Source organism: Oncorhynchus mykiss, chromosome 12 (genome assembly GCF_013265735.2).
Source record: "Oncorhynchus mykiss isolate Arlee chromosome 12, USDA_OmykA_1.1, whole genome shotgun sequence".
Taxonomy (NCBI): domain Eukaryota; kingdom Metazoa; phylum Chordata; class Actinopteri; order Salmoniformes; family Salmonidae; genus Oncorhynchus; species Oncorhynchus mykiss.
The window spans coordinates 16,606,318-16,631,539 of NC_048576.1; the positions used below are offsets into that span (position 1 = coordinate 16,606,318).

The 25,222-nt window shown below is 41.7% G+C and overlaps 3 protein-coding genes across 10 annotated transcripts; 2 read left to right on the top strand and 1 right to left on the bottom strand.

Moving 5' to 3' along the window:
* The first annotated feature begins 3,660 nt into the window (after positions 1 to 3,660).
* Positions 3,661 to 9,909, top strand: tmem150c (transmembrane protein 150C). 5 transcript variants are annotated; one of them, XM_021622818.2, is made up of 10 exons: positions 3,662 to 3,979; positions 4,469 to 4,605; positions 4,779 to 4,824; positions 5,015 to 5,096; positions 5,193 to 5,246; positions 5,341 to 5,373; positions 5,462 to 5,529; positions 7,515 to 7,642; positions 8,315 to 8,492; positions 8,747 to 9,909. In XM_021622818.2, the coding sequence occupies exons 4-10, from the start codon at positions 5,023 to 5,025 to the stop codon at positions 8,953 to 8,955; spliced, it is 744 nt and encodes a 247-aa protein (XP_021478493.1). In that variant the 5' UTR covers positions 3,662 to 3,979; positions 4,469 to 4,605; positions 4,779 to 4,824; positions 5,015 to 5,022; the 3' UTR covers positions 8,956 to 9,909. The 5 variants fall into 5 exon arrangements, with proteins under 5 accessions (XP_021478498.1, XP_021478493.1, XP_021478496.1 ...); XM_021622821.2 differs by having other exon boundaries at positions 4,469 to 4,557; XM_021622817.2 differs by having other exon boundaries at positions 4,469 to 4,824.
* Positions 9,910 to 10,049: 140 nt separating this feature from the next.
* Positions 10,050 to 23,803, bottom strand: LOC110537069 (enolase-phosphatase E1). 3 transcript variants are annotated; one of them, XM_036937051.1, is made up of 8 exons: positions 23,667 to 23,803; positions 19,419 to 19,514; positions 18,425 to 18,526; positions 12,346 to 12,548; positions 11,696 to 11,828; positions 11,474 to 11,597; positions 10,348 to 10,712; positions 10,050 to 10,315 (listed from the first exon to the last, which is right to left on the bottom strand). In XM_036937051.1, exons 1-7 carry the CDS (start codon positions 23,694 to 23,696, stop codon positions 10,573 to 10,575), a joined length of 828 nt encoding a protein of 275 aa, XP_036792946.1. In that variant the 5' UTR covers positions 23,697 to 23,803; the 3' UTR covers positions 10,050 to 10,315; positions 10,348 to 10,572. The 3 variants fall into 3 exon arrangements, with proteins under 3 accessions (XP_036792946.1, XP_036792949.1, XP_036792947.1); XM_036937054.1 differs by lacking the exon at positions 19,419 to 19,514 and having other exon boundaries at positions 23,667 to 23,800; XM_036937052.1 differs by lacking the exons at positions 19,419 to 19,514; positions 23,667 to 23,803 and adding an exon at positions 18,641 to 19,380.
* On the top strand, positions 19,928 to 24,873 carry LOC110537068 (heterogeneous nuclear ribonucleoprotein D-like). 2 transcript variants are annotated; one of them, XR_002475564.2, is made up of 9 exons: positions 19,928 to 20,155; positions 20,907 to 21,075; positions 21,241 to 21,402; positions 21,611 to 21,742; positions 21,962 to 22,082; positions 22,322 to 22,483; positions 23,168 to 23,274; positions 23,685 to 23,788; positions 24,548 to 24,873. XR_002475564.2 is itself a non-coding variant. In XM_021622811.2 (8 exons), the coding sequence occupies exons 1-7, from the start codon at positions 20,067 to 20,069 to the stop codon at positions 23,236 to 23,238; spliced, it is 906 nt and encodes a 301-aa protein (XP_021478486.1). In that variant the 5' UTR covers positions 19,928 to 20,066; the 3' UTR covers positions 23,239 to 23,274; positions 24,548 to 24,873. The 2 variants fall into 2 exon arrangements, 1 of the variants encoding a protein (XP_021478486.1); XM_021622811.2 differs by lacking the exon at positions 23,685 to 23,788.
* The last annotated feature ends 349 nt before the right edge of the window (positions 24,874 to 25,222 follow it).

Below are 25,222 nucleotides of genomic sequence, written 5' to 3' on the forward strand. Positions count from 1 at the left end.
GAAGCTCAACAGAAGTTGGGTGATGCAACAGGACAATGACCCAAAACACAGAAGTAAATCAAGAACAGAATGGCTTCAACAGAAGAAAATACGCCTTCTGGAGTGGTCCAGTCAGAGTCCTGACCTCAACCCGATTTAAAATGCTGTGGCATGACATCGAGAACAGTTCACACTAGACATCCTAAGATTATTGCTGAACTGAAACAGTTTTGTAAAGATGAATGGTCCAAAATTCCTCCTAACCGTTGTGCGGGTCTGATCCGCAACTACAGAAAACGCTTGGTTGAGTTTATCGCTGCCAAAGGAGGGTTAACCAGCTATTAAATGCAATGGTTCAAATACACTTTCCACACTTCACTGTGAATGTTTACACAGTGTGTTCAATAAAGACGTAAAAACGTATAATTGTTTGTGTGTTATTAGTTTAAGCAGACTGTGTTTGTTGTTGTGACTTGATGAAGATCAGATAAAATGTTATGCAGAAATCCAGGTAATTCCAAAGGGTTCACATACTTTTTCTTGCCACTGTATATACAGGCTCAGTGTCAGTACCAAAATTACAATGTGCAGGGGTAGTTGAGTAACTGTTGCTTCGATGGTGATGAATTCATCTCCAACAATAATTTAAAAAATGAATATTTTTAACAGGTGCCCTTATACTTATAGATGTTGTACTTTCACTCATTATGGAAAATAAGTTAGTTTATCTACTCTGTATGCTGAATGTTCATTCTCCATATTTACTTCAGCTTGAAACGGGTTGACAACTTCACGTTCTTAAATTCTTTGCACTAATTGGTATTTTTTTTGTAATCAGATCAAATCTGCAATAGATCTGATGTGAAAAGATCTAATGTTATTGGTCAAAGTACCAATTAGTGGAAAAAATATCTGAATTTGTCTGCCTGCGTAAACGCAGCCATAATGGGGTTAGATTGTGCTTGGAATATTCTCAGAAGCTATTCGTTTTTATCCAACTCTTCATGATGCGTACTGATATAATAGAATGTTAATACGGTTTCCCTGTTTGAATCAGTTTGGTTTCCCTGTTTGAATCAGTTTGGTTTCCCTGTTTGAATCAGTTTGGATCCCCCTGTTTGAATAACACAAAACCGCACCACTACTCTCAGGAAGACGTGTCTGTCACTCTGTCATGATGTACTTTATAGTGGGAGTAATTCAGATTTAATTAAATGCAAGACAGAATGTGACAAAAAGCTATATGAGATATGAGAGCATCTACCAAACTTTGAATCTATCCATTTGATTCATTGGAAATATTAATTTCACTCTACTGTTATGGATAGTGAGAGTTAGCGTTGCCGTAGTGATACTAGCTATTTCAGCGGTACTGTGTTTATATCAGAGTATCTTTGACAATTGAGCTTGTGTTATATGCTTGTATTTTCCTCTCAGTTGTGGAAGGACTGTATTTGTTTTGGTTGTATTCTGTACCTGTCTTCTGCAGGCTTTATACTGGGTCTATATCAATAGCCTAAACTGTATATTTCTGGTTAAGTTGTTTTAGCTGTTTTAGTTGTTTTAGCTGTGTGTCCCCCCTTACAGTTGAAGTCGGAATTTTACATACACCTTAGCCAAATACATTTTAACTCAGTTTTCACAATTCCTGACATTTAATCGTAGTAAAGATTCCCTGAATGTGAAATGTCAGAATAATAGTAGAGAGAATTATTTATTTCAGCTTTTATTTCTCTCATCAAAGTGCCAGTGGGTCAGAAGTTTACATACACTCAATTAGTATTTGGTAGCATTGCCTTTAAATTGTTTAACTTGGGTCAAACATTTGGGTAGCCTTCCACAAGCTTCCCACAATAAGTTGGGTGAATTGTGGCTCATTCCTCCTGACAGAGCTGGTGTAACTTGAGTCAGGTTTGTAGGCCTCCTTGCTCGCACATGCTTCTTCAGTTCTTCCCACAAATGTTCTATAGGATTGTGGTCATGGCTTTGTGATCGCCACTCCAATACCTTGACTTTGTTGTCTTTTAGCCATTTTGCCACAACTTTGGAAGTATGCTTGGGGTCATTGTCCATTTGGAAGACCCATTTTCGACTGATGTCTTGAGATGTTGCTACAATATATCCGCATAATTTTCCATCCTCATGAATCCATCTATTTTGTGAAGTGCACCAGTCCCTCCTGCAGCAAAGCACCCCCACAACATGATGCTGCCACCCCCGTGCTTCACAGTTGGGATGGTGTTCTTCAACTTGGAAATTGCTCCCAAGGATGAACCAGACTTGTGGAGGTCTACAAATACAAATTGAAATGCATCCACAGGTACACCTCCAATTGACTAAAATTATATCAATTAGACTATCAGAACCTTCTAAAGCAATGACATCAGTTTCTGGAATTTTCCAAGATGTTTAAATGCACAGTCAACTTAGTGTATGTAAACTTCTGACCCACTGGATTTGTGATACAGTGAATTATAAGTGAAATAATCTGTCTGTAAACAATTGTTGGAAAAATTACTTGTGTCATGCACAAAGTAGATGTCCTAACCGACTTGCCAAAACTATAGTTTGTTCACAAGAAATTTGTGGAGTCTTCTGACTTCAACTATATGTAGGTATGTGTATCATCATCATTATTATAGCTAAGATAAATTATTTTATAGATATACTTCATGTGTGTGTTAGTTGACTTTGTGCTATTCATTAGAGAGGGCTTTTTCAATAATAAACTGTTGGATATGAAAGTTCGGTGTTTATGTTTATTGCCTGGAAAATAAGCAGATTTTCCTCCCAATTCCTGTGAGGGTCGAGGTACATTTATTCATTTGCTTTTTCAGTTGAATCACAGAAGATCCATTATGTTTTTCTTCTATGAACAACATGCCAACGTAACATGATGCTATTATAGTAGCATTATTTCATTAGCATAATTGAATAAAGCATAATTGAATAAACCAGAAATCCAGATACAGTGCATTCGGAAAGTATTCAGACCCTGAATGAAGCATGGTGGTGGGAGCATCATGCTGTGGGGATATTTTTCAGTGCCAGGGACTGGGAGACTAGTCAGGATCGAGGGAAAGATGAACAGAGCAAAGTACAGAGAGATCCTTGATCCTTGATGAAAACCTGCCCACCTTCCAACAGGACAACGACCCTAAGCACACAGCCAAGACAACGCAGTAGTGGCTTCGGGAAAAGTCTCTGAATATCCTTGAGTGGTCCAGCCAGAGCCCGGACTTGAACCCAGTCGAACATCTCTGGAGAGACCTGAAAATAGCTGTGCACTCCCCATACGACATGACATAGCTTGAGAGGATCTGCAGAGAAGAATGGGAGAAACTCCCCAAATACAGGTGCCAAGCTTGTAGCATCATACCCAAGATTCAAGGCTGTAATCCCTGCCGAAGGCGCTTCAACAATGTACTGAGTAAAGGGTCTGAATACTTATGTAAATGTGATATTTCAGTTTTTTATTTTTAATACTTTTGCAAAAGTGTCTAAAAAACTGTTTTTGCTTTGTCATTATGGGGTAGTGTGTACTTTGATGAGGGGGTATTTAAAAAAAATAAGGCTGTAATGTAACAACATTTGGATAAAATGAAGGGTTCTGAATACTTTCTGAATGCACCCTACCTCTTAGGGAAGTGTCCACAGCAGATCAGCTACAGGTTGCCTACTATCATGTCACATAGGTTATAGTGTAGGATAGGACAGTTTACATGCTGGAAACGAGGCTTACTGCTATTGCTCTTTCCTACGGTAGAAGGCTCTTTCCTCGCTCGCCTAAATATTCAGTGCTGCAAAGAAAAGGTTCGCCCATGGCCACAGTGTATGATCGCGACTGCACACTCCATTTCACTATCTCCGGATTTAGTGCTCTCAGGCACATGTTTATATGACCATTTGTGACTACGACTGATAACAAAACTGCGTGTTTCAGTCAATTATGAAATTAGAAGACGGAATCTAAATCCAACAGGCGCTGGCTGGCAACGAGGTATTTCATTTTTCTGTCTGACGATTGATCAGAGACAGATAGAGGGGGGGATATTGGGATTGGGGAAGCCAGTTAGGGAAGGGAAGGTATCCTCCATTTTAAAGGTTGAGGGGAACAATACAATAAAACACTTTTTGGGAAAGTGAGCTGTTATCAGTGACCTACATGTCAATCTGTCGCTGTTGTGAAAGTATCATGGTAGAAATTACATAACATATTGACAGGGTAGGTGTTAAATACCTAACCTGCCCGCGGTAGAATGTAAAATGTAGGCCTACATGCTCGCTACATCGTTTTCATTCAAGGCTATGCACTAGGCAAACACATTCACCTATCTATGCAATCATTACAAACATATACATTTTCTTGGCTCAATCTGATGCACGTGCAAATTGACTGTCAGTGAGTGATTGTTGTTGCTGTTTCTGTACTGAGTGGCTGTAATAAATAGTGTTTTATTGGTCGTCCTTGGCAATTTGCATTCCCCAGCTTTGTAGACACGGGAGCTGTCCAGTCGCAGTGGTGCTGAAATCAACGGCTGCAGAACATTGGCCCAATGGGCTTTTCGCCGCTATCCAGTGCTGAAATTATTCTGGTTCTAGATACATACACCTTTCCGTTTACATGTCAGTTAATTCAAGGTTTTAATAAGTGCAATTAATTACACGAGCCTTACGTTAACTAATTGTTGTAACAGCCTAGCAAGCTACTAGCCATTCAATGTTAGGTTAATCCGGAAGAGGTAACTGCAGTCTCAAATTGTAAAAACAGGTCACATAATATTGTTTTTCTTCTGTAGATTAACCCCCGGACCTGACTTTGGCTTGGTCTTATCATATACATTCGTAAGTGTGGCATTGGAACAGAACAGCATTCCTGTACTTCTATTTTGAGTTACAGTAATTCCCTCAAACATCTCAGGACAGGTTTTACATGTTCTGCCGCAGGTGGTTCTAAAACAGTTCTACCTCCTTCCATTTCCTGTCTCACCATTGCCAGGGAGTGGAGATGTTTAAAATGTTTTTTTGTTTATAGGAGACACCATGAGGAAGTGCAGTCCCTGGACGTTTCTCCCTATCATGTACTCTCTCTTCACAGCCGCTGGACTCTGGGTTGTGTAAGTGTCTTATTTTTCCAGATCTTTTCAGTTATCTCACGCACCATTCGGCTTTACAGCTGTGTGTGACTTTAACATAAATTACTTTGGTTACAGGTATTTTATAGCTGTTGAAGATGAGAAGATAACACCCCTGAGTTCAGAATACAAGTAAGGTGGAATATAAATGAAGAACGAAGAAATATGTTATTCCAGTTATTATGACCATGCACTATTTCTAAACATTAAATGCAATTTTTCACAGGCGATCTGGAACTAAATCCCCTCCATATATAAGGTACACAGCCTATGAGTACCAACCTAATTGGTTAGTGATCTTTACCTAGGATTCGTGCTTCCTGTCAATACAATTCTCTCTCTCTCAGCATTGCAGGCAATGCTCCCCCAGCCAGCTGTGTTTTTAGCCAGGTCATGAACCTGGCTGCCTTCGTAGGTAAGCCTGATGCATGTTCTCCTATCTTCTATCATATAAAGTTCACATGTACAGTGCCTTGCGAAAGTATTCGGCCCCCTTGAACTTTGCGACCTTTTGCCACATTTCAGGCTTCAAACATAAAGATATAAAACTGTATTTTTTTGTGAAGAATCAACAACAAGTGGGACACAATCATGAAGTGGAACGACATTTATTGGATATTTCAAACTTTTTTAACAAATCAAAAACTGAAAAATTGGGCGTGCAAAATTATTCAGCCCCTTTACTTTCAGTGCAGCAAACTCTCTCCAGAAGTTCAGTGAGGATCTCTGAATGATCCAATGTTGACCTAAATGACTAATGATGATAAATACAATCCACCTGTGTGTAATCAAGTATCCGTATAAATGCAACTGCACTGTGATAGTCTCAGAGGTCCGTTAAAAGCGCAGAGAGCATCATGAAGAACAAGAAACACACCAGGCAGGTCCGAGATACTGTTGTGAAGAAGTTTAAAGCCGGATTTGGATACAAAAAGATTTCCCAAGCTTTAAACATCCCAAGGAGCACTGTACAAGCGATAATATTGAAATGGAAGGAGTATCAGACCACTGCAAATCTACCAAGACCTGGCCGTCCCTCTAAACTTTCAGCTCATACAAGGAGAAGACTGATCAGAGATGCAGCAAAGAGGCCCATGATCACTCTGGATGAACTGCAGAGATCTACAGCTGAGGTGGGAGACTCTGTCCATAGGACAACAATCAGTCGTATATTGCACAAATCTGGCCTTTATGGAAGAGTGGCAAGAAGAAAGCCATTTCTTAAAGATATCCATAAAAAGTGTCGTTTAAAGTTTGCCACAAGCCACCTGGGAGACACACCAAACATGTGGAAGAAGGTGCTCTGGTCAGATGAAACCAAAATTGAACTTTTTGGCAACAATGCAAAACGTTATGTTTGGCGTAAAAGCAACACAGCTGAACACACCATCCCCACTGTCAAACATGGTGGTGGCAGCATCATGGTTTGGGCCTGCTTTTCTTCAGCAGGGACAGGGAATATGGTTAAAATTGATGGGAAGATGGATGGAGCCAAATACAGGACCATTCTGGAAGAAAACCTGATGGAGTCTGCAAAAGACCTGAGACTGGGACGGAGATTTGTCTTCCAACAAGACAATGATCCAAAACATAAAGCAAAATCTACAATGGAATGGTTCAAAAATAAACATATCCAGGTGTTAGAATGGCCAAGTCAAAGTCCAGACCTGAATCCAATCGAGAATCTGTGGAAAGAACGGAAAACTGCTGTTCACAAATGCTCTCCATCCAACCTCACTGAGCTCGAGCTGTTTTACAAGGAGGAATGGAAAAAAAATTCAGTCTCTCGATGTGCAAAACTGAAAGAGACATACCCCAAGCGACTTACAGCTGTAATCGCAGCAAAAGGTGGCGCTACAAAGTATTAACTTAAGGGGGCTGAATCATTTTGCACGCCCAATTTTTCAGTTTTTGATTTGTTAAAAAAGTTTGAAATATCCAATAAATGTCGTTCCACTTCATGATTGTGTCCCACTTGTTGTTGATTATTCACAAAAAAATACAGTTTTATATCTTTATGTTTGAAGCCTGAAATGTGGCAAAAGGTCGCAAAGTTCAAGGGGGCCGAATACTTTCGCAAGGCACTGTACATGAAAACATAGTCAACCTTGGACATTGTACCATAATAATGGCAGGATATGAGATGGACGATAGAGACAAGAATAGAAACAACAGGATGCATATTATAAAATGGGGAAGTACTGTCTATTGATTTTGATGGATTTACAGTCAGCAGTTCCAGCAGCAGAACATGTAATGCTCATTACAAACAGTTATTGATGAGGTTAGTATTGAGCAGTAACAAAAGCCTGCACACCCTGTGGGTCCCCAGTACAAGGAATGAAATGTTTAGAGAGACTACCAGACCAGAGAGATCCCTTATGGGTCTTCTCCTTTCAGGGTTCATCATTGGTGTCCTCAGATACCTGCAGCTGAAGCCCCGGGTCCATAAACCCTGGCTCAATATTGGCAGTCTGGTGGCCCTGTCCCTGGCCTGCTTCGGCATGACCTTGGTGGGAAACTTCCAGGTAGGAGTCGCTGGCTCAGCCCCTAGACACTTCCCCTAGTCCCTAACTTCCCCTTTCCCAAACTTGGTCCTTGGGACCCAAAGGGGTGCACGTTTAGTTTTTTGCCCTAGCACTACACAGCTGATTCAATCAATCAACTAATCATCACGCTTTGATTATTTGAATCAGCTGTGTAGTACTAGGGCAAAAACTAAAACATGCACCCAGGGCGGGCCCCAGGACCGAGTTTGGGAAACACTTCCTTAACCGCTAGACCAGGGCTTTCCAACCCTGTTCCCAGAGAGCTATCCCCCTGTAGGTTTTCGCTCCAACCCTGTTCCCGGAGAGCTACCCCCCTGTATGTTTTCGCTCCAACCCCAGTTATACCTAACCCGATTCAGCTTTTCAACCAGCTAATTATTAGAATTAGGTGCACTAAATTTGGGTTGGCACGAAGGAGGTTAGCTCTCCAGGAACAGTGTTGGAAAGCCCTGCCCTAGACTGTCCCTGGCGTACTTCGTAGGAGTCACTAGTCTTACACAACCCTTAGCCCCTACATCCAGACCCAAAACGTTTGAGAACCACTGACAAAATCTACGAAAACCTCATCTTGGTTTGCAGTGATAATCAGATTTTTATCAGTGTGTGTAGCAGGGCCATGTCTGTCATCTGTCTGTAATGTGTCTGGTCCAGCTGTCAAATGACGAGGAGCTCCACAACATTGGGACGTCCATGACGTTTGGCCTGGGGACGTTGTTCTGCTGGGTGCAATCTGTCATCACCCTGAAGGTCAACCTGAGGAACGAGGGCCGAAGGGCGGGCATCCCTCGCTTCCTACTGTCAGGGGCTGTCACCGCCTGCATGCTTCTCTGTATCCTTCCTCTGGCTTGCACCAGGGACTCACTCTGTCACTTAGCAGGCGCTTTTAAACAAAGAGACTTACGGTACAGTGAGTGCATTACTATGGGTATGTTGGCTGGATACATCTGTAGTGGTGGAAACCTTTCTTTCACTTATTCAGCCATGTTAAATCAGTGTTTACCATGAAAGAGGAAGCTAGGAATTACGCATTTTGAAAGTACATTTTGTAGTGTTTGTTTGACCCTTAACCCCCACCCCGTTCAGACTTTGCCCTGATGGCGCAACGTCTTCACATGCACGCGGCGCGGGCGCAATGGGCGCTGGTCATGTTCTTCCTGGGCTTCCTCGCCACTTTTGCCATCGAGTTCAGACACTACCACTTCGAGATTGTCTGCACCGACGACCGCGATCCGCCGCTCAGCCTCTCAGAAACCTTCTCCGAGGTGTCAGAGTACCAGTCGGACCAGCTATAGGACGGCTCCAGAGAACAGAACCAGCTATAGGGCAGCTCCAGAGGACAGAAGCAGCTATAGGGCGGCTCCGGAGGACAGAACCAGCTATAGAGCTTTGGCGTACTACAAAACAGTTAGCTTGCCTGTGGTTGTCAGTTGGGGGTCATTTACAAATTAACATATTTGTAAGGGTTCCAGTTTGTCTGTTAGTTACTGAAGAAGAGTTAGTCAAAAACTACTGCATGTCTGCCTGTTTGAACACAGCCTGTGAACGACTGTCTTTCTACTACTACTGTACCTTGAGGTGATCTTTCAAAAGCAACAAACTCTTTCCATGAGCACAAAGAAGGCATCATTATCTTTGTCAACTCATCAACAGTAACAGGGATGTTCGCTAAAAGTTGCTAAATGGTTTAATTGAAGATGGATGTGCATGAAGATGGCTGTTTTATGTAGCTGTGAGTTGTAGAAGGATAGATAACTCATCTCAGATTGATAGTGACACTACCCCACTGACCTTCCTTTCATACAAATGCAGCCAAATCCTCAATAGAATGTGTGATGGGAGTCATCACCACTCCCATTTTGAGTCTTCTCATTCTATCGACAGAGGTATTCTGCTGCGTTCTCTCTATTTCCTGTCCGTCTGTCTACCTCCCTCTATTTTCAACCTGAATTAAGACAGACAACAGTTTGTGATGAAGCCGATCTCAGCTTCTCTGTGAAGATGAGTAGTACAGTAGTATTATCATCCAGGTACAATGATGCCATTTTGAACCATATCACTGTTGCACCCATTAAACACAAGTCATGGGAACCTTTTTCAGTGTTCTCTCTATTTCACATTTCTTAGTACAACACTAGGCTTTATCATTACCATTCAAGCATAACAGACAAATGCATCTTAGTGTTGTACTGCTGTTTGTTAGAACATTACAATGATATTTTACAATAAAACTTGTCTTTGCATTCTGATTGATGGACTTGTTGAGTATAGCCCAATCCTGTACATGTTTCAAAGTGACTCAATGTACAAAAACCCGCCGTGCAGTGATGTAGCACTCAACTTCCAAGAGCCTATTCAACCATATTACAGTTAAAGAAACACAAAGTGATCAACTTAAATAGTTTTTTATTTAAAATGTTAAAAAAAAAGAAAAAAAAGGAAGCCCTGTCATGGCCCTTGAACGTGCAGTCTGCAGACTGGTACGGCTCTTAGTGCTTGTTGCCCACCACCCACCCTGTGCGTAGCCTGAATACCCGACAGTTCCTGTGTTCAACAACAGAGGAGCGTCCATCACGTCGCTTTTACCATTCCAGTCCTTTCATTAGACCTAAGGGCAGCAGGTGCTAGGGGAAGCAGGAACTTGATAGAACAGGGCCAGTGAGTGAGTGTATTCTCCCACTCTCTGGTTGTGTTCTGTTTCTCTACCCTTCTCCCTGAAGTGTGCATTCGTTACTCCCCCTCAGATTTAAAAACAATGCAAAGGTGTAAGATATATGGTGAAAACTCCCATGTGAAGACCAATCATTTTTTATATCCCCAAGGGGGAGTCAATGAGCATACACCTTGGGGAGGTGAAGGAGAAAATCAGACGGCAGCATCTCTACCCCCTCCCCCTACCCTCTTCTCCAGTGTTAAGCGCTGCCATTCACTTCCAGTTGGCTGAAGGTTGTAATGAGGTTATAGTGAGACCTTTCTTCCTCTGTCAACTCCATGTTCCCTGGACGCACCACTACAGCCACGTTCACACCAGCATCCTCCGCTGCCTTGGCCTCTGCAGGGAGGAACAAAACACACTACTGTAATAGCCTCCTCTCAGTCATCCATGTTCCCTGAGCTACACTAGGATCTCACAACAGCAGGCTTACTCAAGTCCCAGTCGTGGTTTAACAGAGGCCCTAACCCTTGGTTTTAAGTTAACATTCTACAAAACAAAGGAAAGTAGAACATGTGACATGGAGGCCTCATGGTGGTTGTGGTCCCAGCCCCTGAGGTAACTGTATGACTCTCTATGCATTAGCGCACCGTTACACTAACATGATGGCATCTGCATTCCCTGAGGGGGAGGCCCTCGCTGCAGTGCAGTGCAGCAGAGCACTAATACAGTACTGATTTAACTCTGATACAACAGCCTTTCCAAATGCTATTCTGGATTAGTGCAGGGCTAGCTACATGGCTTTGGATATAAACATCTGGTCAATGTATTATTTCTCTTCCTTCATGTTAACCAGTAGGTTATTGGGAACATGTGTGTACATAAAACAGTTCATAATATAGTCAAATAAATAAAAGTTCAAATATGCCTAATTTATATTCTATAAGAAGCAGCTCTACTGGCCTAATGCTGGCTGGGTTGTTGTAGTTCAGACAAGCCCTTTGACTAGCTAGTGGAAAAATCCACTGTTGAATTCAGAGTAACAGCTAAGGCTGGCAAGGCTTCGGAGGGTGATCCTGCTAGGTAGAAAGGCTCTGGCTCAGTCTGATTTATGTAAATGACATTCAGTGTTAAACTAATCCGCCTGCTACAACACTTACCTCGTGTGACATCTGTCAGGAACATGATTTCTTCAGGTGGGCAGCCCATCCTCTCTGCAATCCTCACATAGCTTTTGCTTTCTACTTTAGTGCCTATGTTGGTGTCGAAGTGGCCATCAAATAGCTGAAAGGAAGAGAGAAAATCTGAATTTAGCTGGGAGTGTATTACAATGAAGATTAGTGTGTGTTCTAAACAGTGTATAAAAGAGAAGAGTTCCTTACATCTAGTACGTCTCCCTCTACAGAGTATCCAAACAGTAGTTTCTGAGCCTCCACACTGCCAGAGGAGTAGATATAAACCTTCAGGCCCTGCCGTCTCCACCTCCTGATGGATGGAACCACGTCCTGGTACACCCTGGTTCACACACACACACACACACACACACACACACCTTAGTAATCCTGTGTTTTCATCGGGATGAGTCATCGAGTTTGAAGGTGACATTTGGAAGAAATGCGACAGTACAATAGGACTTGATCCTCCCACAGGCGGTTTAGAAGCCATCACCTTGAGTACAATAACATAGGGCTACACATTCATGCAGGGAAGAATCTAATCTTGCAATCTGTGCACACATATCTCTGACTTATGTTAACCATGAAGTGAGATTTGTACTAAGATTGATTAAGGATTCATCCCTCCTACAATAGTGCCCTAAGACAGTAGTAACCTTTAGTCATTTTCAACAGATGCTCTTAGGTTAAGTGCCTTGCTCAAGGGCACAGACAGATTTTTCACCTAGTTGGCTCAGGGCTTCGAACCAGCGACCTTTAAGTTACAGGCCCAATGCTCTTAACCGCTAGGCTACCTGCCGCCAGTAACCTCCTACATCCCCATCCGTCCAATAGAAGGAACACTCCCAGCTACTTACTCGCCTTTGATTCTCCCGGCAGCGTAGGCCGCCCTCCACATGTGTCCCTGCAGCTGTTTCAGAGCTGTGGACTTCCTGTCCGAAGCCATCTGCCACAGCACGTTGTCCACCACCTCCCTGATGGCTTTCTCCTCGTCCGTGTGCCCAGACTGGTCCAGGGAGTGCTGCGCACAAGCTCGGTGCAGACGCAGGTCCTCCTCAACCTAACATGATGACCGGGACAGGACATGGTCAATCAGGTCATGTTCATTAGGAAGCAGGGTTCGATTACACATTGACAGCGCTTGGGGTTGTCCAACATAGATATATTGACTGACATTTCTGGGGCTTGTTTGGTGCATTGATATTTCAAGGCTGGCCTCTGCCCTCCATAAACCACCCCCATCAAGGACGGAGACAGGCAGTTCCTGGCAGACAGGAAACTGTTCATTCCAGTCAATTACATATGGAAATCACCATGCTATAATGAGAACTGATCATCGTTCTGCCTTCTCCAATTCAGTAAGCTCATTGGAGAAAATATCTCATAGCTCAGACCTCCTGGCTGCATATCTTATTGAGGAACCTAATAATGTTCACTAATTTACTGTAAATCGGTTTGTCTATGAATGTAGATAGTTCCATCATAGTGTCCATCAACCCCCTGGTTCTGGTCCCCCAGATGACCAATCTAGTCAGCTTGATTTTAGGCAAGTTGTCCTTAAAAGGAGTTAAGCACCTTAGTTTGCCAGTCCTTGGTGAAAAAAAAAGCAGCATCCTGTAGTAGCCAGTGAATATGAGTGCAGCTCTGAAAGCTTGTCTCATCTCCTGCACTCACATCATCCTATATGACTTATATGGTCGGTAGCTATCAAATACACCCATTATCTGTGACCTACATAGCTATATACAGTGGGGCAAAAAAGTATTTAGTCAGCCACCAATTGTGCAAGTTCTCCCACTTAAAAAGTTGAGAGGCCTGTAATTTTCATCATAGGTGCACTTCAACTATGACAAACAAAATGAGAAAAAAAAAATCCAGAAAATCACATTGTAGGATTTTTAAAGAATTTATTTGCAAATTATGGTGGAAAATAAGTATTTGGTCAATAACAAAAATGCATCTCAATACTTTGTTATATAGCCTTTGTTGGCAATGACAGAGGTCAAACGTTTTCTGTAAGTCTTCACAAGGTTTTCACACACTGTTGCTGATATTTTGGCCCATTCCTCCATGCAGATCTCCTCTAGAGCAGTGATGTTTTGGGGCTGTTGCTGAGCAACACGGGCTTTCAACTCCCTCCAAAGATTTTCTATGGGGTTGAGATCTGGAGACTGGCTTCAAGGCCACTCCAGGACCTTGAAATGCTTCTTACGAAGCCACTCCTTCGTTGCCTGGGCGGTGTGTTTGGGATCATTGTCATGCTGAAAGACCCAGCCACGTTTCATCTTCAATGCCCTTGCTGATGGAAGGAGGTTTTCACTCAAAATCTCACGATACATGGCCCCATTCATTCTTTCCTTTACACGGATCAGTCGTCCTGGTCCCTTTGCAGAAAAACAGCCACAAAGCATGATGTTTCCACCCCCATGCTTCACAGTAGGTATGGTGTTCTTTGGATGCAACTCAGCATTCCTTGTCCTCCAAACACGACGAGTTGAGTTTTTACCAAAAAGTTATATTTTGGTTTCATCTGACCATATGACATTCCCCAATCTTCTTCTGGATCATCCAAATGCTCTCCAGCAAACTTCAGACGGGCCTAGACATGTACTGGCTTAAGCAGGGGGACACGTCTGGCACTGCAGGATTTGAGTCCCTGGCGGCTTAGTGTGTTACTGATGGTAGGCTTTGTTACTTTGGTCCCAGCTCTCTGCAGGTCATTCACTAGGTCCCCCCGTGTGGTTTTGGGATTTTTGCTCACTGTTCTTGTGATCATTTTGACCCCACGGGTGAGATCTTGCGTGGAGCCCCAGATCGAGGGAGATTATCAGTGGTCTTGTATGTCTTCCATTTCCTAATAATTGCTCCCACAGTTGATTTATTCAAACCAAGCTGCTTACCTATTGCAGATTCAGTCTTCCCCTGGTGCAGGTCTACAATTTTGTTTCAGGTGTCCTTTGACAGCTCTTTGGTCTTGGCCACAGTGGAGTTTGGAGTGTGACTGTTTGAGGTTGTGGACAGGTGTCTTTTATACTGATAACAAGTTCAAACAGCTGCCATTAATACAGGCAACGAGTGGAGGACAGAGGAGCCTCTTAAAACCTTTTAAGGATATGGCAGACATACGCCCCCTTTGGAGAGATTGGGTACCCCTAGTAAACTGGAAAAAAAATCTGTCAAAAATTGTTAATATATGCAAATAAAAATTATTATTGGATAGAAAACACTCTAAAGATTCTAAAACCGTTGGAATTATGTCTGTAAGTATAGCAGAACTCACAGGGCAGGCATTCTTCCAAACTAGTTTTTGTGGCCATGAAAGTTGGAGCAACTTTGACGTCATGGCCCCCACCCTTCCCAACCAGCTATGATTCTGGGGACACTTTCTATCTCTTCCGCTAGATGTCCTCTTTCATTAGAGCTTCAAACCGTTCAAATCGCGCGAGAATTGACCCTATGGGAGTGAAATTAGTGCGTGCCACGAGAGAATAGGCTGTGCGTATGGGCGCGAATTGGTCACAGCCATTCCTTTGTTTCCAGCACTCAAGAGAAGGGCAGACGATGGCCGATTGAATTGAAGTTTGTTTTGCACGTCTAAAACATCATAAAGCTTGCTTCTGCACTTAGTTTGACCTGTTTAGTCGACATATAATGTGTAATTTTGAAGTTTTGATGCGCAACTTATCCGGACCAGAGGACGTTTTGGGTGCATTTCAGCTGATGTTATTAGCAGTAGCTAATACAAAGACGCAAGACTTGAAACCAAACGATGTATTGGGTAAGTATGAAGCCTTCCAGAACATTCTGAACGAAGACCATCGAAGGTAAGGGAATATTTATGCTTAAATCTGTGTTTCTGTTGACTCCAACATTACGTGGAAATGTAGCTTGGAACTGAGCGCTGTCTCAGCATATGGAATAGTGTGCGATTTCTGTAACGTTAAAAATAAATCTAACACAGCGGTTGCATAAAGAAGCAGTGTATCTTTCTAACTATATGTAGAACATGTATATTTAGTCAAAGTTTATGATGTCTATTTACGTTATCTTGCCGCGCTACATAGATTTCCTGCGGGCATTTTTGAGTAATTTCTGAAGGTGAACTCACTGTAAATGGACATTTATGGATATAAATGGCATATTATTGAAAAAAAAAAATATGTACTGTGTAATATGTCATATTACTGTCATCTGATGAAGATTTTCAAAAGGTTAGTGAGCGATTTATTTTTTAATCCTGCGTTTGTTGATTGCATGTTTTGGCTATTGAAATGAGCTGTGTCTGGTGGTGGTTTTACATATATATGTGCTATGTTTTCGCCGTAAAACATTTTAGAAATCTGACTTGCTGGCTAGATGAACAAGATGTTTATCTTTCATTTGAGCTATTGGACTTGTTAATGTGTGGAGGTTAAATATTTTTAAGAATATTTTTGCGTTCCATGCGCCACCGTTTCAGCTGCACGTGGGAGGGTTGATTCCCAATTGGGAACCAATATCGTAAACAGGTTAAAGAAGAAGTTACAGGTCTGTGAGAACCAGAAATCTTGCTTGTTTGTAGGTGACCAAATACTTATTTTCCACCATAATTTGCAAATAAATTCATTAAAAATCCTACAATGTGATTTTCTGGATTTTTTTTCTCTCATTTTGTCTGTCATAGTTGAAGTGTACCTATGATGAAAATTACAGGCCTCATCTTTTTAAGTGGGAGAACTTGCACAATTGGTGGCTGACTAAATACTTTTTTGCCCCACTGTATATATTAGAGGTCGACCGATTAATCGGAACGGACGATTAATTACGGCCGATTTCAAGTTTTCATAATCGGAAATCTGTATTTTTGGACACCCATTTGGCAGAATCTTTTTTTTTTTTTTTACACCTTTATTTAACTAGGCAAGTCAGTTAAGAACACATTCTTATTTTCAATGACGGCCTAGGAACGGTGGGTTAACTGCCTTGTTCAGGGGCAGAACGACAGATTTTTACCTTGTCAGCTCCGGGATTCAATCTTGCAACCTTACAGTTAACTAGTCCAACGCTCTAACCACCTGCCTCTCATTGCACTCCACGAGGAGCCTGCAGTAGAAGCCAAGGTAAGTTGCTAGCTAGCATTAAACTTATCTTGTAAAAAAAAACAATGAATCAATCATAATCACTAGTTAACTACACATGGTTGATGATATTACTAGTTTATCTAGCGTGTCCTGCGTTGCATATAATCGATGCAACGCAGGGGGATGATTTAACAAAAGCGCATTTGCGAAAGAAGCACAATCGTTGCACGGCTGTACCTAACCATAAACACCCATGCCTTTCTTAAAATCAATACACAGAAGTTATATTTTTTTAAACCTGCATATTTAGCTAAAAGAAATCCAGGTAAGCAGGCAATATTAACCAGGTGAAATTGTGTCACTTCTCTTGCGTTCATTGCACGCAGAGTCAGGGTATATGCAACAGTTTGGGCCGCCGGGCTCATTGCGAACTAATTTGCCAGAATTTTACGTAATTATGACATAACATTGAAGGTTGTACAATGTAACAGGAATATTTAGACTTAGGGATGCCACCCGTTAGATAAAATACTGAACGGTTCTGTATTTCACGGAAATAATAAACGTTTTGTTTTCGAGATGATAGTTTCCGGATTCGACCATGTTAATGACCAAAGGCTCATATTTCTGTGTGTTATTATGTTATAATTAAGTCTATGATTTGATAGAGCAGTCTGACTGAGCGATGGTAGGCAGCAGCAGGCTCGTAAGCATTCATTCAAACAGCACTTCCGTGCGTTTTGCCAGCAGCTCTTCGCAATGCTTCAAGCATTGAGCTGTTTATGACTTCAAGCCTATCAACTCCAAAGATTAGGCTGGTGTAACTGATGTGAAATGGCTAGCTAGTTAGCGGGGTGCGCGCTAATAGCGTTTCAAACATCACTCGCTCTAAGACTTGGAGTAGTTGTTCCCCTTGCTCTGCATGGGTAACACTGCTTCGAGGGTGGCTGTTGTCGATGTGTTCCTGGTTCGAGCCCAGGTAGGAGCGAGGAGAGGGACGGAAGCTATACTGTTACACTGGCAATACTGAAGTGCCTATAAGAACATCCAATAGTCAAAGGTATATGAAATACAAATGGTATAGAGAGAAATAGTCCTATAAATACTATAACTACAACCTAAAACCTCTTACCTGGGAATATTGAAGACTCATGTTAAAAGGAACCACCAGCTTTCATATGTTCTCATGTTCTGAGCAAGGAACTGAAACATTAGCTTTCTTACATAGCACATATTGCACTTTTACTTTCATCTCCAATACTTTGTTTTTGCATTATTTAAACCAAATTGAACATGTTTCATTATTTGAGGCTAAATTGATTTTATTGATGTATTATATTAAGTTAAAATATGTGTTCATTCAGTATTGTTGTAATTGTCATTATTACAAAAAAACAAAAAAAAATTGTCCCATTAATCGGCATCTGCTTTTTTTGGTCCTCCAATAATCAGTATCGGTGTTGAAAAATCATTAAAAAATCATATATTTTTATATATATTTATATTTGTGCTAAACCAAACCCACTGGATTACAGCAAACAATGAAAACACAGTAAATCTAAAATCCATGTAGGCCTAGCTCTTTAGAAAAAATAAAAATATTGTTTAAATATTTTAAAACAGGCGACAATAATAGTTAGCTACACGAGATGAGGTTGCTATGACTGTTGACACCAGACTCTGAACAGCAGTCGTTTAATGTACTAATCTGTACTAATCATACCACACAAGCAATCATTAACTGGTTCAACAAATCCAAATGTACAGGTTTTCAACCTAAATTAATGCATGGGTGTTGCATATTCTGTCTGAGATTGTGTGCAGTCACTGCTGCTGACTGATCATCATTGTCCACAGTTTGCAACAAACCAGTTACCTGTTTCTTAAGGAGATGCACGTCTTGTTTGCATTCATCTTCTTCCCAATGCGCCGACAGATACTCCTCGAGATGATCTTTGATGTATGGGAATAAAATGTCCTATAGTAGAGAAATAGCACCGTTATCATGTAGCTAGCTAACAGTCAAACCATCAGTCTACCAAAAAAACACCACAAAAGCCATGCATTTGTCTCGGTTTGTTGTCCTAGCTACCTTTACAAACGTTATTGGTGTCGTAGTTCCTTCAATATCCAGCAAAAGTGCGGTAGTGTTTTCAGGGATTGAAACACTGGCCATTTTCCTGTCTGAAGCCGTCTACTGTAGTTAGTAGCTAACTGTTAGCTTGGCTATCTAACGTTACCCCGCTACCCAGGCTGGAGGATGGCGAGCAAACCCTAACAGGGGATTGATTACCAATTCCTTTCCAAATATATATATATATTTTAGGTTACTTTTCAATTAGCTATCGTTGGGTAGAGCAGACTCGTCAGCACACATGAAGCAGCCAGACCCATTGAATGTGCTCAAGAGCAAAGAAAGTCTTCTGTTTCCAGGAAGGCGTGATAATGACGACCAAGAGGGTAAAGCACTGCTACAAATAAAATGTTAAATGACAAAACCAAACATTTAGATAGGTTAGGAAAATAAAAAAGGACACAGTGTGCTGCAATATCATAACATTGCTCATTTCGCTGCAATTGTTGTATTTACTGGTGGGTGGGGCACAGGCCATGCGCAGTCGAATGTCCCATTCCACATATTCTAGAATGTGTGAAGCGTTGCATAACCATATCAAGAGATTCTCTGCTCTGTCGTAGATCATTTTAAGGCCAGTGTTTGGGCACAACATGTGTACAGTGCTTTCAATATCTTTGGCTGGTACTGTATGAGTATGATCGGTGTGAAATGGCTAGCTAGTTAGTAGAGCGCTAGTAGTACTTTATAAAAAAAAAACTTCGTTAGTAGCGTTTAAATCGGTGACGTCACTCACCCTTGAGACCTTGAAGTAGTTTCCCTTGTTGCAGACCGCGGCTTTGGTGGCGCCATAGGCAACGATGCTTCGAGTGCCACTGTCTGAAAAGTAAACCTAGATGGCGACAGAGCCACATGCGTTTGCGCAGATATCATACTCTCCTTGGTAAATATTACAGTATCTGACAGAAGTGTATCTGACAGTGATGTTTGAAACCTCTGTTCAGTCTCTTTGGTGTTTGTTGATAATAATGGAAACCATATGCAGTATTTCGTTTTGAGGCAACAAAAAGGTCATTTACTGTGTTGCTTTTAATTTTCGAACAAGAATGAAGAAAGTAAAATCAGAGATTTTAGAATAATTGCCATTGGTCAAATTGTATTAAACCCAGGAAGTTGTTTGTAATGATGATAATCTGTGATCAACTGTAACATTACCAATCAGTCATTTCCGTAAAAAAATGTGTGTAGCAAAGACAACAGCGCCTCCCCCACTGAGCCGCCGCAAACAAACATCATCATCTGCGTCACTCCCCGCAACCCAGTCCGCCCTTGATGTCAGCCATTTTACATAGCAATCGCGACTGAATTCGTCCCCAAAAGTATTTAGCAATCAGGCCTAACGTTAAATACACATTTCTATTTAACAACCGGGTGACATTCGAAAATGGAGACCGAAGGCCAGGTTGACTTCAGTACAGACGAGTTTCCAGAGGGCTCCAAGATAAATGCAAGCAAAAACCAGCAGGACGACGGGTAAGCGGCTTGACGTTAGCCTAGCTAGCTACTTTCAGCAAGAGTAGCTAGCTAGTAGGTGTAGCTAACCAGCTACTGTTATTTCTGCCAGCTGGAGACAACCTTTGATTCAAACGTAGCGTGTTATTGGAGTGGTAACACGCTAACGTGCATTAGGTTACTAGCCAATATTAGCCAGACCCTGTTGTGAGCATGCATGCATAGCTAGCTAACGTTAACAAACTAACTGGCGTCATGTCATTCAGGCCAAGTCCCCTAAGTGGCTAAGCGGGGTTGGCTATGTGCTGTGAAACATGTTGCCACCGCGTTATTTGTAGTTAGCTAGTTTATCATCAGATTGACGTCGTGTTGGTTATTGGCGCTCTTTTTTTTCTCTTGCACTACGTTAACGTTACTGCTGGTTTTTCGAATACTGACAGATAGAACAACAATAGCTACACATGTCCTGTACATGCACTCAGTGGCCACCCAAGCTAGAATCAGAAGTGTGTGTAGTATCTAGTTAGATACAGTTCACTGATCTAGCTGTTGCCTTTATAGCTAACCGTTCTATACAGTTTGAATCGTTAGGCCTAATCAGCTTGCTGATGACAACCGCTTGACCTAAAGTAAATTAGGCATTTATTTAACTAGGCAAGTCAGTTAAGAACAAAGTCATAGCTAGTGACTCAGGTTGTTAGGGATGTATAACAAGGACGTAGTTATGACTGTCTGATAGACTGCATTTGTCTCCTTGATTCTCCATTCACAGCAAGATGTTCATTGGAGGGCTCAGTTGGGACACCAGCAAAACAGACCTCACGGATTACCTGTCGAAGTTTGGAGAGGTTCTGGACTGCACCATCAAAACAGACCTGATGACGGGCCGGTCCCGGGGCTTCGGCTTTGTTCTCTTCAGAGACTCAGAGAGTGTAGACCGGGTAAGCACTAGAACAGACTCAATGAGCAGAGAACAGGACAGGCTCTCTTCTTGTCTTGCTCTCTTAATTCTGAACAAAATAATTTCAAGACATACATAGTTGGCATCCACTCACATCACTTGATCACACACACCCTGTTTTACTGACACATTATCCTGTATGCAGGTGTTGGAGCTGAAGGAGCACAAGCTGGACGGGAAGCTGATCGATCCAAAGAGGGCCAAAGCCATGAAGGGGAAGGAACCGCCCAAGAAGGTGTTTGTTGGAGGCCTCAGCCCAGACACCCCAGAGGAGGAAATCAGAGAATACTTTGGCGCTTTTGGAGATGTAAGAGTGACAGAATGAGTGCACTGTCAACGTATTCATATGTTTTATTCTACTTTTTTAGGAAGCTGTAAGTCCACTGAGCGAGTGTGGCAATGGAGCTAGAGCTGATGCTATTGTATAATTTACCGCCTTCACATGGTACAAAGACTGAGGTACGCAGAATATGATTACTGTCTTCATTAGACACTGAGAGAAACCTTGTTTCCAGATTGACAGCATCGAGCTTCCCATGGACACCAAAACCAACGAGCGACGTGGGTTTTGCTTTGTGACCTACTGTGAGGAGACTCCTGTTCAAAAGCTGTTGGAGTGCAGATACCACCAAGTTGGGAGTGGAAAGGTAGCTGGATTCTGCTTATTCACAATGACCATTTGAATGCTGTTACACATCTTGCGCTGATAGGCAAAGCTATTATTTCTATGCTATTTAACCAACTTAGTTTAGACAGCCATTTTGAAGAATGTTGGCAGTCAAATAACATGTGACTGTAGGTACTTGAAGAAAGTGTCATCACTGTTTTCCACAAGTGTCTTGGTTAATGGGCTGATTTCTCTGCAGTGTGAAATCAAAGTGGCCCAGCCCAAAGAAGTGTATAGACAGCAGCAACAACACAGAGGAGAGCGGGGAGGCTACGAAGGAGGGAGAGGAGGTGGCGGATACAGGGGCCGGGGACGAGGAGGTACATCTACCCTATGACACTGAAGAATGCGCATCTTTTTTCTCCCCCTCCCCCCGTATCATTATTTATTCTTCCAACAAGGAATTTCTTGTGTGGCATTTGACACATGCAACAATGATAGTACTGACAACTGAAAAGGGCATGCATTACAGTACTTTGAAAAGAAAATCAAGACATAAATGCCTTTGAAACTACAATATAGGCTTGTCACACTGAACCTCTCCATTGTCTCTGTGCAGGTCAGAGTAACTACAACCAAGGTTACAACGGCTACTACAGCCAGAACTATGGTAGCTACGGCAATGGATACAACCAGGGCTACAATGGCTACGCGGGCTATGACTACTCTGGCTACAACTATAATAGTTATGGTTATGGACAGGGATACGACGACTACAATGGTAAGCTACACTATTGATGCCAACTATCGAAACAAGCAGTGCCTTTCAGCCCCCAACAACAACTCATGTACTTCTAGCTAAGACAACAACAGGCGGAACAAATTCTCCTTGTATGTAATCAATAGCTCTGGAAAAAAATAAAACAGATGTCTGTAATGCTGCCTGCCTTGGGTCTCTTTGCTCTGGTGCATGTTTGAGGGGTCCTCCATATCCAGGCAATGCACTTTTATTTTACGGGGAACACTTGCAACATTAATGATCATTCAGCCCATGTAAAGTTCTAAGATTACATTTGTATTGCACACACTTCTGAGAGTACTTGTAGTTCACTTCCTGGGTATATAAAATAAAACACAGCTGAGCTTAGAGTTTTTGGTACATATGTCTTGACACATGATTGTGCATCTCAATACTGATACAATAACATTCAATTTGAAAGTCCAAGCAAAAATAACACAACTGGGTTAACAAACACTGCAGACTACATCCCACTGATATGTGTTTACTGCTGCCATTTACCCCAAAAAAGAAAAGTGAACTTAAAAAAAACTCCCATGCACCGTGACTGCCATGTCAACTAAACTCCATTGATAAAACCTTGATAGGATTTCCTTTTGCTACGTTTTTGTTTAGTTAGCCTGTGACACTCATCTTCCTGATCTCTAACCCTTGACCTTCCCATAGGCCAGCAGAGCAGCTATGGGAAGGCCTCTCGAGAGGTCACAACCCACCAGAACAACTACCAGCCTTACTGAGCTGATCTGATCCAACAGGACCTGCTTAGAATTCTGGTAAGACAACACTCCCACCTAAGGCTTGACTTTTATAACAAAACTTCAAAATTTAAAGATCAATAGACACTAAACAATTACTCAAACCTATCATGAGAGAAAGCAAGTGGTTACTATTACAATGCACACCCCCATTTTGAAAAAATTAAAAAGTAATGTCTATAGATCTTTAATTGCAAAAATGTTTGTGCAGCGTTTTATTTTTATTAAGCTCTCCAGAAAAAAACATGCTTTTTTTCTGTAGATTCTCCTTTTTCCCTTGCTTTTTAACAGGTGTTCATAAGGAAATAACATAAAGAGACTTGATAGCATTGTTAACAGGTAAAGTACTGCTAAGGGTACAGAGTAAGGACCTATCCTTAGTTTTCCTTTTCCTAACTCTGATGTTGTACCTTGTTTGTACCTGCCAGCGGGGACTTCATTGCAGGCCGTGTGTCGCCTGATCACGACAATCTCTGGGCGACGCACATAGCGGGCAGAGAGCACGGCATGCACAAGAAAACGCTGTCCTGTGGTATGGTCTCTTCACACTTCCTGTAACCAGCGATAAACAAAAAGAAACATAAGAGAAAGGAAATTAATCTCTTTTAATCTCGTTTTTAAAGTGTTTGCTATAACGATTTGTCTGAAATTGATTTTTTACAGGATATTAATATGAAAGTGTAAAAATGTACTTTGACTTGTATGTGTGTTCTCTTAATTTTAGTGGTCTTTTTTCAGTTCTGGACCAACAGTGTTTTTTCTATAATGAACCCCTTTCTTAAATTGCTAAAACTCATAATGATTGCTTTTTCTTTATAGCCCTTAGAGAACTTCACTTGATAAACACCAAAAAACGTTTTATTTTATTTTTTACTTAGGTGTTAAAGATCATATGTAAACCAGCTTTATGGTGCCATAAAAAGCTGACAACTCAAAATATATTATGAGCTATGTGCATCTGTCTTTAAATGTCCACCAAATTTGTTATCTTTTAGTTTAGATAGGGTCACATTTGGGCTTGCTCCTTAATGGTGAAATTTACCCACCAATTCATTGGAGCTGAAGCTTTTGCTGGCCGGTGAGCTGTTACAGGACAGGTTACAGAACCTTGGTGAAGCTGAGTTCTACACATGATCTTTAAAACGGAATGGGGAAAAATAAACTTAATAGTTTAAGTTGACGACACAAGCAGAAGTTAAACAGTGAAACATGGACGTGCAAGGTTCACTGTGCCCTGCAGAGCTCCAAAGTTGGTAACATCTACTGTGTTGTGTTGTGTCCTTGTTTGCAGACGGGCTGGCTGGAGAATGACCCTGTACCCAGGTGGAAGTTTTGGGGGCTGAATCCTGTCCTGTCCTCAGATCAGCTCATGTTTTAAACACCAGGCCCATATTTCGTTGTCCTCTTCCTGAGTTGAAGCTGGCATGCAGTGTGTCTGACTTTGTAAATAGCGAGGTTGCAGCTTTTTGGTTCCAGTCCCCCCCTTCCCTTCATCTTGTAGGTTTCATGTAATGTGTTCTTATCACCTTGATTTTCAACCTGTCCTGCTTTTGTTTTAAACGTGGATTTTCTGCAGTTTTTTTGGATAAAGGGATTATTAAAGAGGGTACAAAACTCAAGAGCTTGACTTTGTCGTACTTGATATTCTGTTTTGCATTTCATAACACCGAACTATAGCTGCCGCGTCATTCTTTGACTTGAACATTTAGGCCTGTGGGTACTTCAGCCTAGGTGCAGTCATCGATACACACAACAGTAATGTACTAAGAGTTTATTTATCGTGACATGAGAATAAACCCTGCCATATTTTCTAGATCTGTTTAGCGATATTATTGCGTATGGAACCTGTCAAATTCAGTCAGTGCGAAAAAGATCAACCTGTTGTCATACAAACCAGATGGTTATATAACACTGCAGTGCAATACGTTTCAAAGCATAGCAAAAGTTGTTCTATTTGAGAATTGCT